Raw genomic sequence first — 18,642 nt, 5'->3', positions numbered from 1 at the left:
AGAGAGAGGGATAGCATGAGCAATGGGAGGGACAGAGGGAGAAACAGACTCCCCTCGAAGTAGGGACCCTGGTGTGAGGTCCAGTCCCAGGACCCTGGGATCATGACCTGAGCCAAAAGCAGACACTTAAACAACTGAGCCACCCAGGTGCCCCCTTGCCAGCACTTTAAATTCTCATCCAAGATTCCCTTTTAGTTATGTGTGCCCAGAGGCAGCCAAAAATTGCTAGAGAAAGATTGTAGGGTACGTGGCTATTATCAGAAATGATTGCAAACCCAAATGGGCCTTCATCACAGACCCGTAATACTACACTGTTTCTTTGGTCAAGACTCCCACCTTCTTTAGTGACATTTCAGATCTTTAAAATTTTCAAAACTAGAAATTCTGTGTATTAGGTGAAGTCTCACTTCATTTTTAAAATTTGCCAATTAATTCAGAGCCTTTAAGAAACATTGTTATCTAGGGACACCTGGGTGGCTCAGTTGGTTAAGCAGCTGCCTTTGGCTCAGGTCATGATCCCAGCCTCCTGGGATCGAGTCCCACATCGGGCTCCTTGCTCGGCAGGGAGCCTCCTTCTCCCTCTGCCTACCACTCTGTCTGCCTGTGCTCGCTGTCTCTCACTCTCTAACAAAAAAAAAAAAAAAAAGAAAAAGAAACATTGTTATCTATCAGATGAAATTTGTCTGAGGGCCAAATTCAGTAAACTATTAGCTTTCTAACTCCAGTATAGGCAGGACCATTAAATAAAAGGGAAGTGGTCTTTAAGTTCCTGCCTCTTCAAAGTAGCTAAACAGATCCCTGGGCTAGCTAGCCTCAGATTTGGTAGGTTTGAGTAGAAGTCTGGCACAGGTATATTTGAAAAGTTTTACAAATGTTTCTGATGCAGAAGCAGAGCTGAAAGCCACTAGCCTAGCAAAATGTTCTGCACATATTAAGTGCTTAAACAGTCTAGAATAATAAATTTCACTGCTGTCAAATGAAATTTGAATGAATAAGCAATTTACAGACAACCTATTTTAGTTCTCCCTAGCCGACTTGCATGTTGTAACTGATTAAAGCACTGTTTAATTACAGGCACTGAAAAGAAAGAGAGCTCTGTTTCTTTGGTGGGAGAATACAAAGAAAGATGGAGAAACAGCAGTCGCATCCCTACACCTTAATTTCTGGTTTTAGAACAAGATCTGACTGTGCTGAGTGCCTGTTTTCAGGTGCTTGCCTTATTCTAGAATTGAAATTGGCCCAGAGCAAACAAGATGGGTACATACCATACCATCCCAGCCTAGGATTCTTGCTAAATCCTAGGTCTTAATATATTTCTTTCTTCTCTGGCACCTTAACTTCTGTCCCTCAGAGCCAGTCTTGCTTCTTGTTTCTTTTCCCTAAAGCTGTTATATCAATTGTTAAGCAAGAAATTTACTATTCTTTAACTTTATCAGCCCTGTTATAGGAATGAGGGTCTATTTTATCTTAAGGAAGTAAAATTTGACAGTATTAGAGAATCAAAACATTTCTCTGGCCAGAATCAAAATTATCTTTGGTACACTTTAAGTCATCGTATTTAAACCAATGAATGTGGTCTGTGGTTGTGCTTTTTAAGGGAAAGTGAAACAGATCATATTCTGTCAGCCAAACACCCTCTGCATGGGCTGCCTCCTACTTTACCTTTTTCATCCCAACCAAGGTTACTTCATTACAAACAGAACTTTACTCCCTTCCGCATCACTCAACTACAGGCAGAAAGAAGAGGAAAAAAGTCCGATTACTGTGGATTGTCCCACCAGATTCCTCAGCACACACACACAAACACATCTGTTCCTTTGTTTCCTCACCTCCATCCTCAGACTTGGCCCTTCTTCTCCCCTTCCCTTTTGTCCTTACTGCCCTGTGTGTGTGTCCTGTGACCCCTTTGTCAAGTCAGGTCTTTAGAAAAGCTTTTAAAGCTCCGTGAGCCACTGCCAGTTACCTGCAACATTTCCATTGGCACCGTGTTTGGTTGGAAACCGACTGCAGGAGCTTTAGTGGCGGTTTTTCTGTGTATGGAGGTGGGGGGTAGGGGAAGAAAGGAACAGGCAAAGAAGGGCTGTGTTCTAAATATCTCAATTAGAAACTTGAATTAATCTTCCCATAGGAACGTTTACTATAAGTGGTTATTGGATTCTGGAATATGATGAACGCTGATAGGGCTGTTTTTTTCCTGCAAGGAAATATATTCCAAGTACCAAATAACCAATGTGAGTGCATTTACGGAACTCAAACCGTTAATAAGTTGTAGGAATTGCCTGTGCAGATTTACTCTGTGGTTGTCTTTTGTATTGAAACATAGTGACAATCACTAAGGAGTCCTCAGATGAATATTTCCTTTGTCATTTTTTAAAAGTGAGCAGAGTTTATTGAATAATATTCTAGGCACTTATTCTTGTATGAATATGGATATAATTTAGCATTTTATAAGTGCTAAAATACTAAAAAATATTTGAAACTTAGGCTGTTAATGCCACATCATGATATTCATTCTAAATGAATATTTTTTAGGGATTGAATGTTATCTTTGTTTGTTGGGTTTTTCTTACATTTTTAAAGTCAGATTTATTTAGGTATAATTTATAGATAATAAAATAGATACAGTCATGAAACTACAACCACAGTCAAGACACGGAACATTTTCTTCACCCCAAAAACTTTGCCTGTATTCCTTTGCAGTCTATTTTCTTTCTCTAGCCCCTGACAACCACCAGTCTGTTCTCTGTCCCAAAGTTTGCCTTTTCTCAATTGTCCTATAAAATAACCATGCAGTATTATAGTCTTTTTTGGGTCTGACTTCTTTTACTTAGCACAGTGCTTTTGAGATCTACCCTGTTGTTGCACGAATCCGCAATTGTTTCCTTTTCATTGTTGGGTGGTAGCCCATTGTATGGATCGGCCACAGTTTGTCTGTTCTTTCAACAGTTGATGGACATTTGGGTGGTTTCCAGTTTGGGGCTATTATCTGGCTGTGAGCATTAGCTCGTACATTTGGGTCTGTGGTTCATTTTGAGTTCATTTTTGTGTATGGTGCAAATTAAGGATCGAGGTTTTATTTATTTATTTTTTGCTTATGGATTTCCACTCATTCCAGGACATTTTGTTAAAAAGAGTATCCTCTTTGTGTGTGTTGAGTTTGAGAAGTTCTTTATAGATTCTGGTTATCAACCTTTTGTCTGTACTGTCATTTGCAAATACCTTCTCCCATTCCATGGGTTGCCTCTTTGTTTTGTTGACTGTTTCCTTTGCTGTGCAGAAGCTTTTGATCTTGAAGTCCCAAAAGTTCATTTTTGCTTTTGTTTCCTTTGCCTTTGGAGACATATCTTGAAAGAAGTTGCTGTGGCTGATATCGAAGAGGTTACTGCCTATATTCTCCTCTAGGATTCTGATGGATTCCTGTCTCACGTTGAGGTCTTTTATCCATTTCGAGTTTATCTTTGTGTACAGTGTAAGAGAATGGTCGAGTTTCATTCTTCTACATATAGCTGCCCAGTTTTCCCAGCACCATTTATTGAAGAGACTCTCTTTTTTCCACTGTATATTTTTTCCTTTTTGTCGAAGATTATTTGACCATAGAGTTGAGGGTCCATATCTGGGCTCTCTACTCTGTTCCACTGGTCTATGTGTCTGTTTTTATGCCAGTACCATGCTGTCTTGGTGATCACAGCTTTGTAGTAAAGCTTGAAATTAGGTAATGTGATGCCACCAGTTTTATTTTTGTTTTTCGACATTTCCTTAGCAATTCGGGGTCTCTTCTGGTTCCATACAAATTTTAGGATTATTTGTTCCAGCTCTTTGAAAATTACCGGTGGAATTTTGATCAGAATGGCATTAAAAGTATAGATTGCTCTAGGCAGTATAGACATTTTAACAATGTTTATTCTTCCAATCCAAGAGCATGGAATGGTCTTCCATCTTTTTGTGTCTTCTTCAATTTCTTTCATGAGTGTTCTGTAGTTCCTCGAGTACAGATCCTTTACCTCTTTGGTTAGGTTTATTCCCAGGTATCTTATGGTTCTTGATGCTATAATAAATGGAATCAATTCTCTAATTTCCCTTACTGTATTTTCATTGTTAGTGTATAAGAAAGCCACTGATTTCTGTACATTGACTTTGTATCCTGCCACATTACTGAATTGCTGTATGAGTTCTAGTACTTTGGGGGTGAGTCTTTTGGGTTTTCCATATAAAGAATCATGTCATCTGCAAAGAGAGAGAGTTTTGACTTCTTCATTGCCAATTTGGATACCTTTTATTTCTCTTTGTTGTCTGATTGCTGTTGCTAGGACTTCTAGTACTGTGTTGAACAAGAGTGGTGAGAGTAGGCATCCTTGTGTTCCTGATCTCAACAGGAAGGCTGCAGGCTGTTTCCCATTGAGGATGATATTTGCTATGGGTCTTTCATAGATAGATTTTATGAAGTTCAGGCATGTTCCCTCTATCCCTATACTTTGAAGGTTTTAATCAGGAACGGATGCTGGATTTTTTCAAATGCTTTTTCTGCATCAATTGAGAGGACCATGTGTGGTTCTTCTCTCTTCTCTTATTGATTTGTTCTATCACGTTGATTGATTTGCAAATGTTGAACCATCCTTGTAACCCAGGGATGAATCCCACCTGGTCATGGTGGGTAATCTTTTTAATGTCCTGTTGGATCCTGTTTGCTAGGATCTTGTTGAGAATCTTAGCATCCATATTCATCAGTGATATTGGCCTGAAATTCTCCTTTTTGGTGTGGTCTTTGCCTGGTTTGGGGATCAGGGTAATGCTGGCTTCCCAAAACAGATAATCATATCAAAAAACGGGCAGAAGATATGAACAGACACTTCTCCAATGAAGACCTACAAATGGCTATCAGACACATGAAAAAATGTTCATCATCACTAGCCATCAGGGAGATTCAAATTAAAACCACATTGAGATACCACCTTACACCAGTTAGAATGGCCAAAATTAGCAAGACAGGAAACAACGTGTATTGGAGAGGATGTGGAGAAAGGGGAACCCTCTTACACTGTTGGTGGGAATGCAAGTTGGTGCAGCCACTTTGGAGAATAGTGTGGAGATTCCTCAAGAAATTAAAAATAGAGCTTCCCTGTGACCCTGCAATTGCACTACTGGGTATTTACCCTAAAGATACAGATGTAGTGAAAAGAAGGGCCATCTGTACCCCCAATGTTGATAGCAGCAATGGCCACGGTCGCCAAACTGCGGAAAGAACCAAGATGCCCTTCAGCAGACGAATGGATAAGGAAGATGTGGTCCATATACACTGTGGAGTATTATGCCTCCATCAGAAAGGATAAAAACCCAACTTTTGTATCAACATGGATGGGACTGGAAGAGATTATGCTGAGTGAAATAAGTCAAGCAGAGAGAGTCAAGTATCATATGGCTTCACTTATTTGTGGAGCATAACAAATAACATGGAGGACATGGGGAGATGGAGAGGAAAAGGGAGTTGAGGGAAATTGGAAGGGGAGGTGAACCATGAGAGACTATGGACTCTGAAAAACAACCTGAGGGTTTTGAAGGGGCGGTGGGGGGAGAGGTTGGGGGAACCAGATCGTAGGTATTAGGGAGGGCAGGTATTGCATGGAGAACTGGGTATGGTGCAAAAACAATGAATACTGTTACGCTGATAAGAAATTTAAAAAAAAAAAAAGAGTATCCTTTCCCCATTGAATTATCTTGGCCCCTTTGTTAGGCCATTGGTTTGAGACCTTTCTTCTTTCCTAATATTAAGTACCTGATGTTATAAATGTTTCTTCAAGAACTGCATCGGCCACATCACACAGATTTTCCTTTTGTTTTCATTCAGTTTAAGAGATTTTTCTAATTTCCCTTTCACCTATGGCTCATTTAGAAATTGTTCCATTTCCAAATATTTGGGCATTTTCTAGCTGTTTTTCCTCCTAGCAATTTCTAATTTAATTCCACTATGGTTAGAGAACAAACAAAGTATGGTTTCAGCCCTTTGAAATTTGCTGAGATTTATTTTATGGCCCCAAGTATCCTTAAAATACTCAACCTTTTTTTGAAAAAAAAAAAAAAAATCTTATTTTCTTTCCATTATCTTATATCTCAAATGGCAGTTTACCAAATTACTATTTAGTAGGCCGTGTTTTTTTTTTTTTTTTTTTTTTTAAAGCTCATGAATTACAGTGGTACCTCACCTAATCGTGAATGACTGTTATTTTATGGCTGTGGGATGCCGTGTGGGTATTTGCTATTTCTGCCTTCTTGTAGCCACAGGTTTCTAAGCTGTTCTCCCATTTTCGTGCTTTTCATAGGTCTAAGATCCGGCAAACTTGGTGAACAGTGTGAAGCAGTTGTTCGCTTTCCCAGGCTCTTCCAGAAGTATCCATTCCCTATTCTCATCAATTCTGCATTCCTAAAGTTAGCAGATGTTTTCAGAGTTGGGTAAGTCTTTTTAAAGCCTCAGTGTCCTAAATTACTTTGTTCAGATTTCTCTGTTTGTGATGCTACGGTCTTTATTGTTTTTGCCCTTCTGGACTTCCACATGGTTAGTGACCATTTTAGTGGATGTATGGGGCAGTCTGCAAAACTTTTTGGTGTGAAGTATAATGGCATTTTAAGCAGCAATGAAGTGGCAAGTCAGAGAGGACTTATTTCTTTGGGGAACAGAATAAATTCAATTAAGATAATCTTAATGTATATATTATTGCATCTTTTGGAAGTATCTTTTGGAAGTATCTGGAAAAATCTAGCACATTGTTCTGAGAAGTTCCTGATTTAGTAACTTATTTTATAACACAAGATTACATGTTACTGTGAAATGGCTGAAACATGGAAAGACTGGATAAATACTTTCTAGATTTTTTTTTCTCCCCACCAGTCCCTCTTCTGCTTCTTCCCACTGTTTTCCATGCACTTGTGTGTTTATATACACACCAAGTCAGACTTGAAGAAGAGATGTGTAGAATTAGCTTGAGGGTAGAGGAAGATCATCTGACCTCTGGCATTGGTCATAATACGATGGAGGAGATTTAATTTATCCCTAGGGCTTCTCTTTCTGTTACTGCCATCTTGGTGTCCTGCAGCAGAACTGCAGACATTGCCAACTGCTTATGCTTCGTATTCTAAATCTTGGTGTCCTGCAGCAGAACTGCAGACATTGCCAACTGCTTATGCTTCGTATTCTAAGTGTAGGTTTCATGCCACCAAACACCGTACGATTCCTGCTTGGAGCCCCCATTTTCTCTCAGTACATCAGCAGAGCAGTGTCTCCAAAATCTGACTCCTGACAGCTCTCACATGATCTCCTCTGATCTTGAGTATGTTATTTTGGCTCCACATTCCTTTCTGATACTTGAGTGTTTGTTCCTTTGTGTTCTCCTTTCCGTAATATATGCTTAGAGCTCTTGGCCTTGGCTTAAACCTTTCTCATCCTTCCTTCTAATACATGTCTGAGGATGTCAGATAACATCCAGGCAACTAATAAAATAGGACACATTGGAAAGGACTGAAGCTGGAATTAGTTCTGTCCACTGTGGGAGGAGAGAGAGACGGAGCTGTAAATGCTGAGTTACAGGACATCTGCTATCCTCTATAACAGACTTGAGTTTTTTATTTCCTTTCAAATGTATTGTAAATGTTTGCCAAGGCAGTTCCATCAGTTCATATTTTCACCAAGATCGTATACCTACTGACCACAACCTAGTCAGCCTGGTCTGTTAGCTTTATTACTTCTGATTTGCTACGTATAAAATGGTACTTCATTGCTGTTCTAACTAGCATTTTATAAATAACTTGTGAGGTTGAATATTTTGCCATAGGTCTCATTTTCTTTATTACAAATTTTCTATTTATTTGCTTCCTTAGTTTTTGTCTTTTATATGATCTTCTTTAATGAAAATCCTCAAACATACTAAATTTTTGTGAGTAATGTCTGTATTTGATTAGGTGAAGACGTGAAGGGGTAATGGGGACATTTATTTCACACATCTGTAATAATACGTGTAACTAACGTTTACTGAGCTCTTTCTGTGCATCCAATGCTGTTCTCGTTTTCACGTGTGAGTTAAGTACTTGGATCAGGATTAGATAATTGAGGATATTGAATTGAGCAAAGAAGTTAAACTTGTCACAGTGATGATACAGTCAGAGAGAGAGACGGAGCCAAGATACCAGGCTTGGCAGTTGGTCTCCAGAGTCTGTGATATATTACCTTTCTGACAGTTTGAACATTTGTGTTTATTGTACATAATAAATTTAAGAATACCTGGATGCGCAGTATGCACGACATGAGAAAATTACCGTTTTTAAGAAGACTGTCGGACATTTGCAAAGGATTCCTTATGTTTTGCTTTGGCATTTCAGGTACGCTAACAAGTGCAAAAGCAAAAACGTGAGAATCCCTCTTTCAACATGGTGAAGTAATCAGATATGCTAACCACTACCAGAGTCGTGTCATCTGCAGACGTGGGCCGTGTCTCTTCCTTTTTGATCTGTGCACTTCCATTTCCTCTTCTCAGTGCACTAGCATTAACTTCCAGCACTGTGTTCTGTAAGAGTAATGAGAGGCCTTCTTGCCTTTTCCCCAGGATTCTGGGGAAAACATTCATTCCTTTGCCACTTAAATATAGTACTAGCTGTATACAGGCTTTTGGCTTATATTCTTTATCAAGTTAAAGCAATTCTCTTCTATTCCAAGTTTGATTAGTCATGGATGAGTTATTGAACTTTGTTCATTGTTTTTTCTGCATTGATATGATCATGTAACTTCTTTAGCTTGTTAATGTTATGAATTACATTGCTTAATTTTTTTATATTAAACCAGCCTGGTCTTCCTGGATTAAAAACAATAACACCATTAACAAAAACCGAAGTATAGGCTTCAGCTCTTTTAATGATGAGAAATAATAAGAGATTGAAAAACATGGGCCTGTTGCTAAAATTTAATGTTGTTTTGGTTGCTTTGATTCCTAATTAAATATTACTTTCCTAAAGTGGTCTAATTTACTTTGTCTCTGGTTCTTCACAGAAACAATTTCCTGAGACTGTGTGTTCTTAAAGTTACTCAACAAAGTGAGAAGCATTTGGAGAAGATTCTGAATGTGGATGAATTTGTGAAGAGAATTTTCTCTGTGATTCATAGTAACGATCCTGTAGCAAGAGCCATCACACTCCGGTATACTCTGTTGCTATAATGAATCACCAAAGATTGTTTGAGTTGCAATTATATCCTCAAAAGGGCAGTATGTTTCCTTTTTTCATTTTGAATGTTAAGAATTTGTTTTTTCAACCAAGATTCCAGGCAGAAATACGGTAACCACCCCAATCTATACCTGCTCTTTTGATACCACCTAGGATCCTGTTTTGGTTGTGAATTATTGCCTAACTTGTGTTTGAAATGTACCTTTTTGTAGGTTGACATTCTGACCAGCTAACTGGGGTTGGAATCTAGCTTAGCCTCAGCTCATTTTGAACTCTTACCTTCCAGATCTTGTTCTGTTTCATGTCGGTTTTTCTGTTCACCCTTGGCTGTGTGCTCATTTTTATATGCAGTAACTTATATTTGAACTCCTTGGAGAATGCCGGATGGAACCACTGTAGTTTCTCTAGCCTTTTCTTCTCTTTCCTGGAATCTAAAAACATTTTTTTTTTAAATATTTTATTTATTTGAGAGAGAGAGAGAAAGGGAGCAGGGGTAGGGGCCGAAAGAAAGGAGAGAGAGAATCTTAAGCAGACTCCTCACTGAGTGGGAGCCCAATGCAGGGCTTGATCCCATGATCCTGAGATCATGACCTGAGCCGAAATGACGAGTAGGATGCTTAATTGACTGAGCCTTCCAAGCATCTGCCCCCTGCCGAGCATTTTTTGTTTAATTTTGCCAGCATTTCGTATTGTAAGCCTTATATTCAGCTTGAACCATGTTGTCTTTTTAGGTCTGCTATCTATAGAATGAATGTGTAATTTTTAGACTTTTGAAATTCACTTTCCTAAATTTTAGGCCTCACATCTGAATTGCCTTGTTCAGAAGTGATCCTTCTTTTTAATCATGAAGTCTAGGATGTCACCACTTCTCTCTGCTTTCCCATCAAGAGCCAGGTCTTCCCTCTTGTGCAGAATTAAGTGCTTTTGTAATTCCTCTGCCTTTTGAGTGATTAAATTATGAGCAGAATGTAATATTTTAAAGTCAGTTAATTGATTTTATCTTTTAAAAACTATATATAATAGAACAGAATTAAATTTAAAGATAGTTTTACCTTTTGATTCAGCAAATTCACTTACTGGAATTTTTTTCTATAAATCATTTCTAGAAGTTGGTGAATATATGTGTACAGATGATCATAGTATCTTTTTTGTAAGAAGTGAAAAATTGGGGCAAAACTGTGTATTGATAGGGGAATAACTTATGGGCCACTGTATAACTTTTAAAGAATGACGTAAGTGTGTATTTAACACAGAGATATTAAGGGGCACCAGGATGGTGCAGTTGGTTGAGCGTCCGACTCTTGGTTTCAGCTCAGGCTGTAACTCAGGCTGATGAGATTGACTCTGTTTGGGCTCTGTGCTCAGCGTGGATTCTGCTTTCTGAAGGGAAACTTTCTCCCTCTATCCCTCCCACTCGTGCGCTCTCTCCCTCAAATAAATAAATAAATCTTAAAAAGAAAAAAAAAGTAGTCAAGTGATGTCTGTTTTTAACTCATTTTTATCCATAATATTAATATATGTGTTTATATAGGCTCAGGAAAGAATCTGGAGGCATATATATACTGTTAACAGTGATTATTTGTGGGAGGGGTTATTGAGCTATGCATCACAAGAGAGTTTTCTGTGTGGTTTTGCAATGTTTGAATTATTTTCCACAAGCATAGGTTTTTTGGTTTGTTTGTTTTTTTAATCAGAAGACAAAAGAATAGAATTTAGCTAGTGGAATGATTCTATAAATGATTTAGAGCTAGTTTGAGTGTTTTAAGAAGAATATAGATTAATATTTTTGAATATTTCATTCATTTTGTTCTTTCCAAGTCATGGCAACTGGGCTTTGCCACAATTCTTCATTGAAGAACTATTGCTGTCAATAAAATGAGATTTCTAGAAAGCTTCCAGATTTATTTATTTATTTATTTAGAAAAAGCACTTTAAAGGAAATCAATCAGATTGAAATTATATTTTTCAACATTAACACTTGATGCAAGATGCAAAAAATATTAAAAGAAACTTGAATTGGGGCACCTGGGTGGCTCAGTCAGTTAGGCGTCTGACTTTGGCCCAAGTTGTGATCTCAGGGTCCTGGGATCAAGTCCTACGTCTGGCTCCCTGCTCAGTGGGGAGTCTGCTTGTCCTTCTCCCTCTTCCCCCTTGCCTTGTGCACACACACACACACACACACACACTCTCTCTCTCTCTCTCTCTCTTTCTCTCAAATAAATAAATAAAATTGTAAAAAAGAAGTTCGAGCTAAGAATGTTAAGGAGTCCAATTAACACTTAAAACATAGTACGGGGTACCTAGCTGACTCAGTTGGTGGAGCATGTGACTCTTGATTTTGGGATTATAAGTTGAAACTCCTCTTTGGTGTAGCGATAACTTAAAGATAAAATCTTAAAAATAAATAAATAATAAATAAAATGTAGTACAGTTAATAAGATCCTTAGATATACAAGGCCTTAGATGGTTTTGCCAAATAAATAGGGACATGTTTTAAAACATTCTTGGTGTAGTTATTTTAGGAAGAGGAAAAAACTTGAAGATCAGGAATGAGGGGTGATCAGATCATTTTGTAAAGCTTGCAAAATTATAAAGTAAAATCAAATACCAAAAAAATGTATTTGTAACAACTCAAAACTAAAATTCTAGTATCAAATTTTGATATGAGAGTATCAAACCCTTCTTACAAAAATAGAACGTTTTTGAGTAGCCTTAGAATTTTTTTCCATGATTTCATTTTTTTCACGATACAAAAAATGAGTTAAAGTGAAAAAGTATTTTTTAGTTTAATATATTATTTAACGTTATATTATAAAGTTTTGAAAATACAATCTTTTAAAAAGTGTAAAGAAAACTAATTTTGCCATTAAAAAAGTAATAAGGACTGGGGCACCTAGGTGGCTTAGTGGGTTAAGCCTCTGCCTTCGGCTCAGGTCATGATCTCAGGGTCCAGGGATTGAGCCCCACATTGGGCTCTCTGCTCAGTAGGGAGCTTCCTTCCTTCTCTCTCTGCCTGCCTCTCTGCCTACTTGTGATTTCTCTCTCTGTCAAATAAATAAATAAAATCTTTAAAAAAAGTAATAAGGACCATGTCATTTGCTACTGTAATTATGTAAGAAAGAACATGATTTGTCAAAAAAAAATTTATTTTTATTTTTTTAAAGAATAAAAATATTTACTTTTTTTAAGATTGCTCTTACGAAGCCAGAAGCCATTGCTCTTCTGATTTTTTCTCATTACATGGATAAAATTTTTGTGTGTTTTCAAATTTCATATAAGTGGGCTCATACAGTGGGTATCCTTTTGTGTAAGACTTCTTTCAGTGTTTTTGAGCGTAATCTACTTTGTGTGTTAGTAATTTGGTTCTTTGTGTTGCTGAGTAGTTTTCCATTGTGTGACTGTGAATCTATCTGTTCTCCTTCTGATGAATGCCTAGGCTGTTTCCAGTTTGGGGATATTATAAATAATAAAGTTGCTGTGAAGACTTGTGAACATGCTTCCCTTTCTGCCAGATATATATGTAGGAGTGAAACTGCTGAATCATGGGGTAGGCGTGTATTTAATTTTTAAGAAACTGCCAGGCCTCTTTCCCAAGTGGGTTTAAACATATTTTTTTCTGACCAACAGTAGGTGAGCTCTGGTTGCTTCACCCTTTTGCCAGCCTTTGGTGTTGTCCATCTTCTTCATTTTAGCCATTCTAATGAGGTGTATAATGGTTTTGATTTGCATTTCCCTAAGGGTAAGGATCACTTTCTCCTGTACCGTTTGATGACAGTTTCTTCTGTCTCTTTTTGGGAAGATCTGTTTGAATTGTTTGCCTGTTTTCTTTCATTGGGTTGCTTAGATTTTATTACATTACTTGGCTTTTTATTGCAGAATTGTAAGATTTCTTGATATATTCTAAATACCAGTCCTTTGTCAGATATACGCTTTACAAATCATATTTAAAAATAGAAACTTCTGGGGCGCCTGGGTGGCTCAGTGGGTTAAGCCACTGCCTTCGGCTCAGGTCATGATCTCGGAGTCCTGGGATCGAGTCCCGCATCGGGCTCTCTGCTCAGCAGGGAGCCTGCTTCCTCCTGTCTCTCTGCCTGCCTCTCTGCCTGCTTGTGATCTCTCTCTGTCAAATAAATAAATAAAATCTTTAAAAAAAAAATAAAAAAAAAATAAAAAAAAAATAAAAATAGAAACTTCTTTTAGGGCCTGAAAGCCATGAACGGAATGACTACCATTTTTATACTCTTCCTGAAGTTATGTGTTAACCTTAGTGTTTCTTATGTTTCTAAAATAACATATGCCTCAGAATAAAGATCATTCCAAGGTGGGTAAGTGTCAAAACCAGCCCCGATGCTGGCAGTGTGCGAACAAGTGAGTGTGCTTCTGTGATAGCCACTAACCACTCTACATTGCTTTTAGTTTCTACTACAAGGTCTTCAAAATATTCTGCTTTTAAAAGGGAGAAAGTGCTTTTGTAATTAAAAAAAAAAAAAAAAAGATGTCAGTTTTTTGAAATTCGATTTGGGAAGCAGGGACCTGTTCAGCTGAAGAGAAGTTTGGCTGGGTGTATAGGGAGAACTCTCTGGTCCCAATTCACATTCTGATGAGTTGCATTTCAACTCATTTCAAATCGCTTTCCTTGATGTAAAGCAAGAGAAGTGATACCAGCCCTAATGGAGTCACTTATTTCCTATATGGTAAAAGATTTCCTTATTTCCAAAAAAAAAGTTTTCTGGACACTACAGAAATATAAGAACCTGGCTATTAAAATCTGTCTTTGAAAATTATGAAGCACATAAGTGAAGGAATGAATATTCCTTCTATCATGAAATACTTGACTATGATACCTTTTTTAATAAAAAAGATACGATACAGAAAATCTTAATGTTTTATAGGAACATGATTTTTCATTGAGGAGCATTATAATAGAACGATGAAAAATGAGTCTGTTAAGGAGAAAAACAAAGTCTACAAAGAAGAGATGTGACTGATAAATGATAGATCAACATTAAGTACTCTTGAGTACCCATTGCTTAGAAAATTTGGTGTGTGTTTTTAGGAAGATAGATTAAAGTGGAACCTCTGATCTCAAGGAGCTTGCTTTCTGGAAGAATGTATTAATAAGATTACAACATATGAAGGAGAGCAAAAAGTGGTGCCTCTCAAACACTAAGGAGTTCTTAGAGTCAGAATGATTTAAACTTAAAGAGGAGAAAAGACAAGGAAGAGATATTTTAAAGGTGTTTTCTTTTTTTACCCATTACTTTAGACTTCATAATTGAAACAAGTGGAAGAAGAAGCTGGGAGGTATTCATAGTGTTTGAAATGTAGTGCTATAAATTATTTATAATATTAACAGATATTTTCATAAAGCAGTGACAAATGGGATTATGCCTTTTTTTGCTGTTTTATATTTAAATTTAAATAAACTCTTAATCAAAATGTGTTGATATTAGCCTAATCTAATCTTTCCTTATATAAACTATTATATTATAAGCTGTTTATTTCTTTGGAAAAATATAACTCATCTAATTTCAAAACCTCATTTTCAAATTGAATACAAATGACATATTTAGCCCATTTTAGTATTTTGTTTGGTATAAACTCAAATAGTTATGTCCAATCAAATCTCCATAAGGTAGTTAGTTAGGTGGTGACACGTCAAGTTGAAAGGTTACTTAGGACACTGACCAAGAAAGGTTGTCACTGTAGGAACTCTGTTTTGTTTACCACAGCATTTTGCATCCCTCAAAAATCCATGCATTTCTGCTGAAAACATCTTTTCAGGCTTTATCTTATGTAATATATGTTACAAACAATAGATTTTTTTCCTTTTCCAAATTTTTAATTTATTATAAAGTAGACTGTTTTTCCAGAATTCTACCGTCCTCATCCTTGCAGATTCTGAAATGAGGCCCAGGGAGTGTCCTCTGCCTTTGTTCTCTTGATGTTGAAGACAGATTTGAAAACCATGGTATCAGTAGTTACTGTTACAGAAAAAAGGACTGGGAGTCTTTCTTTTTTTACTTTCTGGATCTGCTTAAAAGCAAAAATGTTGGTTTGCTAAAATGGACTTATAGAACATTGGAAAATTGATATTTTGAGGCTTTAATAATTGAGAAGTTTCTGGGCTCTATTTGGTAACAGGGAGTTACTTCAGGATGGTCATTTTCAATTTTGCTTATATAAGATAAACCATGTTAATTTTTCTGACATATCGGTGTGAAAAGTGTTTAGAATTTGAGTCCTTGCTTGATTCCTAAAGTTGATGTTTCATTAACCCGAGATTTAAGGGATTATCTGCAAATTTTAATTTTGGCAATCTAGGCTTTGCCTTGCTTCTTCCTCTCTTGATTTTTTGCTTATTGTGTTTCTATTCTTCTTGGATATCTGTCTCCGTAGGATGTTGGGAAGCCTGGCGTCAATAATTCCTGAGAGGAAGAACGCTCATCATAGTATTCGTCAGAGTCTGGACTCACATGATAACGTGGAAGTCGAAGCTGCCGTTTTTGCTGCTGCAAACTTCTCTGCGCAGTCAAAGTAAGCATCGGCCTTTTAATCTTCCCAAGAAGAGGTTTCGAAGGAATAACTCATCAATATACATAAACACTAAGTGAAAAATGTAAATGGCAAGGTGTTTTTTCCAAGAGGGTTTACGTCCTGTTGGGGAAACAGAACTTCAATACGTAGAACAGAATGCTTAGGTACATATGTTAGCATTGACTGCACATGAAATAAGAATTTCCAGAAGGACAAATCAGTGTAGATTACCTCAGTTAGGGAGGGCTTCATTGGGGATCAGTTTTGTCCGCTGAGGCACCCTTTCCAAACATATATGGTTCTAATGCTGAATTTCTGCTTTCTTACTGTCTTCTCAAGGTTAGCTTTTTGGCATTGGAGCTGTGTAACGGTTGGGCAAAGGTAGTAATTCGAGCTGAAACCAGTTTCACACATTGGGGATGTCATATCCTCTACTATTATATTGCAGAACAGTTTGTTTTCTTGGATGCAGTACTGACCATGGTTATGTTGCTATGTTTGATTTGTTTGCCTACCCTATCTAAAACTATAAATTATCCCCTTCACTGACTGATAGCAAAGTAGCATTGCTTTCTGGAGGGCATTTTGGTAGTATGCATTGCCTTAAACGTGATCATCTTTTTATCCCTCAAGTGGACCTAGAAAATCCACTTCTGAGAACTTATCCGGAGGAATCAGCAATGGGTACTGATACTTATTTGCAAGGATGCTGGTTGTACTGTTATAAAAACAACAAAAAAAATTAGTAACAACCTAATTCTAACCAGTGTGCTTAGATAAATATGATCATACAGTGAAATATTATGTCAGCTCTTAACAAGTATATTTTAGAAGTATATTTGGAAACAGCTTACATCATAGCTTATAAGACCTTACAGAATATATTTTTTAAGAAACAGGTATTTGGATTGATGAAATATAAAAAAGACAAAGGATATATATCAAAATCCCGTGTCTGGGTGATAAGATGGTACCTTATTTTTGTTTTTATTTTTTTAATAAACTTCTTTGTATACCGTCAGGAGCAAGTTTGAGCTTTATAATCAGATGGTATAATTTTTAAAATTAAAAAAGATAGCTTTTCCACTAAGAATCTCTGCTAAATTTGAATACAACTTAGAACAGTTTATCACCAACTTTCTCTCTTCAGATTTTAATTATATGCATATTCATCTCTTCAGCTGCTCCTGTAAAACCTTTAGAATCCCAGGATTACTCACTGGTAAAGGAGAATGGAGAATAGAAAGCATGTAGTTTTTTAATGTACTGCTCAAAATTAGTAGGTGTGGCAGTGAGTGAGGAAGAGAAATACTGAGTAAACGCAGTCCTATTTGTGCTTTTGAAAACTGGTATTTTTTTTTCTTATTGAGAGTCATTACTATCGAGAGAATTTTTAAAGATTTTTATTTATTTATTTGAGAGACAGAGATCACAAGTAGGCAGAGAGGCAGGCAGAGAGGGGGGGGGAAGCAGGCTCTCCACTGAGCAGAGATCCCAATGTGGGGCTTGATCCCAGAACCCCGGGATCATGACCTGAGCCAAAGGCAGAGGCCTTAACCCACTGAGCCACCCAGGCGCCCCGAGAGAACTTTTTAAAAATTGTTTTTATTGGATGGGAATTATATCTAGTGAGCAGTTAACTGATTACCACTGTCAAGGTGTCAGTACTTTATAATCTGCTTAAGTAAACTTGCATTTCCTATAGCTCCAAAAATAATTTTCTAAATTTACTTTCTAAATTTAGATGATAAATTAACAATTTGGTGATTATATTTTATTTAATGAAAATCATTTTTGGTTCAGGTTCTCTTATGTTATTATCAGAAGCTAATTTTATTAGTTGTGGAATTTCTGATCTGTTTTGGAAAAGATTAAGACTAAGTAACATAGAAACATGATTCTTCGCTTGTAGAATTGATGACCAATAAACATTTAAGTTAATAGTTTACATAGAAGCAGGCTGGAAATCAAGTATCTTGACCAATACTGATGGGTTTTTGTCTTAGTATCTCTGTCACTTTTGGATCTTAAACAAATTAGAGCAACTAGCAAATTAAGACCTTAAGAATTTATTTAATACTGTTCTCCCTTTGTCTATTAGCATAATCACATCTAACTTGTTCTTAAAAAGGTTAAGATTTTTATATATTTAAAGAGAGTCCCTGTGTCACAAAGCAGGAGTTGGAAACCCAAATGCCTTCAGAAACTGGGGAAGCGTTGTTATTGAGAGAGGAGCCCTCTAGCGGCCAATGCCAAACCGAACAGCGCACTGGCAGTCTAAAAGTGGTGGCTACTTTGTCCTTCACCCCCGCTGATTGTGACAGAGCAGGAATGTATGCCCATTGTTGTCAGGGCTGGCATGGGTGGAAGCTAGAAAATCTGATTATTCTGTTTATAGTCTTTTACCATATGAGACTCTATATTCACATACATTCTTAATATTGACACTAAGGATTTTTAAAAATAGTATTAGACAGAGAAGAGAAAGAAAACTGCAGCCTTCTGATTTGCAGTTTATTGACCCTGAAGGCCCATAACAGATTTTTAAATTTTGAGTTGCATAAAGTTATAGTTACTGAAGAAGTGCTTCTTGAATATCCGCTATGTGTAGATGGTATTCTCAGCGCCCAGGAGGACAGGGGTAGAGAAGATAAAAGCCCTGTTGTTGTGTAAACACAACAACACAATAGTTTCAGATGTGTGTGAATGTTATGAAAAAATAAAACAATTTTGTGATAAAAATAATACAGTTTCATTTTGTGATAGTGAACCGAGAGCTGCTTTAAGAAGAGTGATCAGGGAAGGTCTCTCTAACCAGGTGACATTTGAGCTGAAACCAAGTGTTGAAAAGGCAGCAAGTTAGAGGAAGAAAATTCTAAGAAAGAATAACAAGTATGAGAGTAC

General features: G+C 37.0%; 1 protein-coding gene across 2 annotated transcripts in view; it reads left to right on the top strand.

Annotated features, from left to right (window-relative positions):
* The window catches only part of INTS7 (integrator complex subunit 7), a 92,047-nt gene that overhangs the window by 6,999 nt on the left and 66,406 nt on the right, over window positions 1-18,642 (top strand). The window contains exons 2-4 of one of the 2 annotated variants that reach the window (XM_047704091.1): window positions 6,315-6,444; window positions 9,029-9,175; window positions 15,601-15,738. In XM_047704091.1, the coding sequence (XP_047560047.1) occupies window positions 6,315-6,444; window positions 9,029-9,175; window positions 15,601-15,738 (415 nt within the window). Of the gene's footprint in view, window positions 1-6,314; window positions 6,445-9,028; window positions 9,176-12,728; window positions 12,749-15,600; window positions 15,739-18,642 lie in introns of those variants that run through there. The other variant, XM_047704092.1, reaches the window with a different exon arrangement.

This window comes from Lutra lutra, chromosome 15 (assembly GCF_902655055.1).
Source record: "Lutra lutra chromosome 15, mLutLut1.2, whole genome shotgun sequence".
In the NCBI taxonomy this organism is placed as follows: domain Eukaryota; kingdom Metazoa; phylum Chordata; class Mammalia; order Carnivora; family Mustelidae; genus Lutra; species Lutra lutra.
Note: the sequence above shows the minus strand (reverse complement) of the source record. Positions and strands in the feature narration are given on the sequence as shown.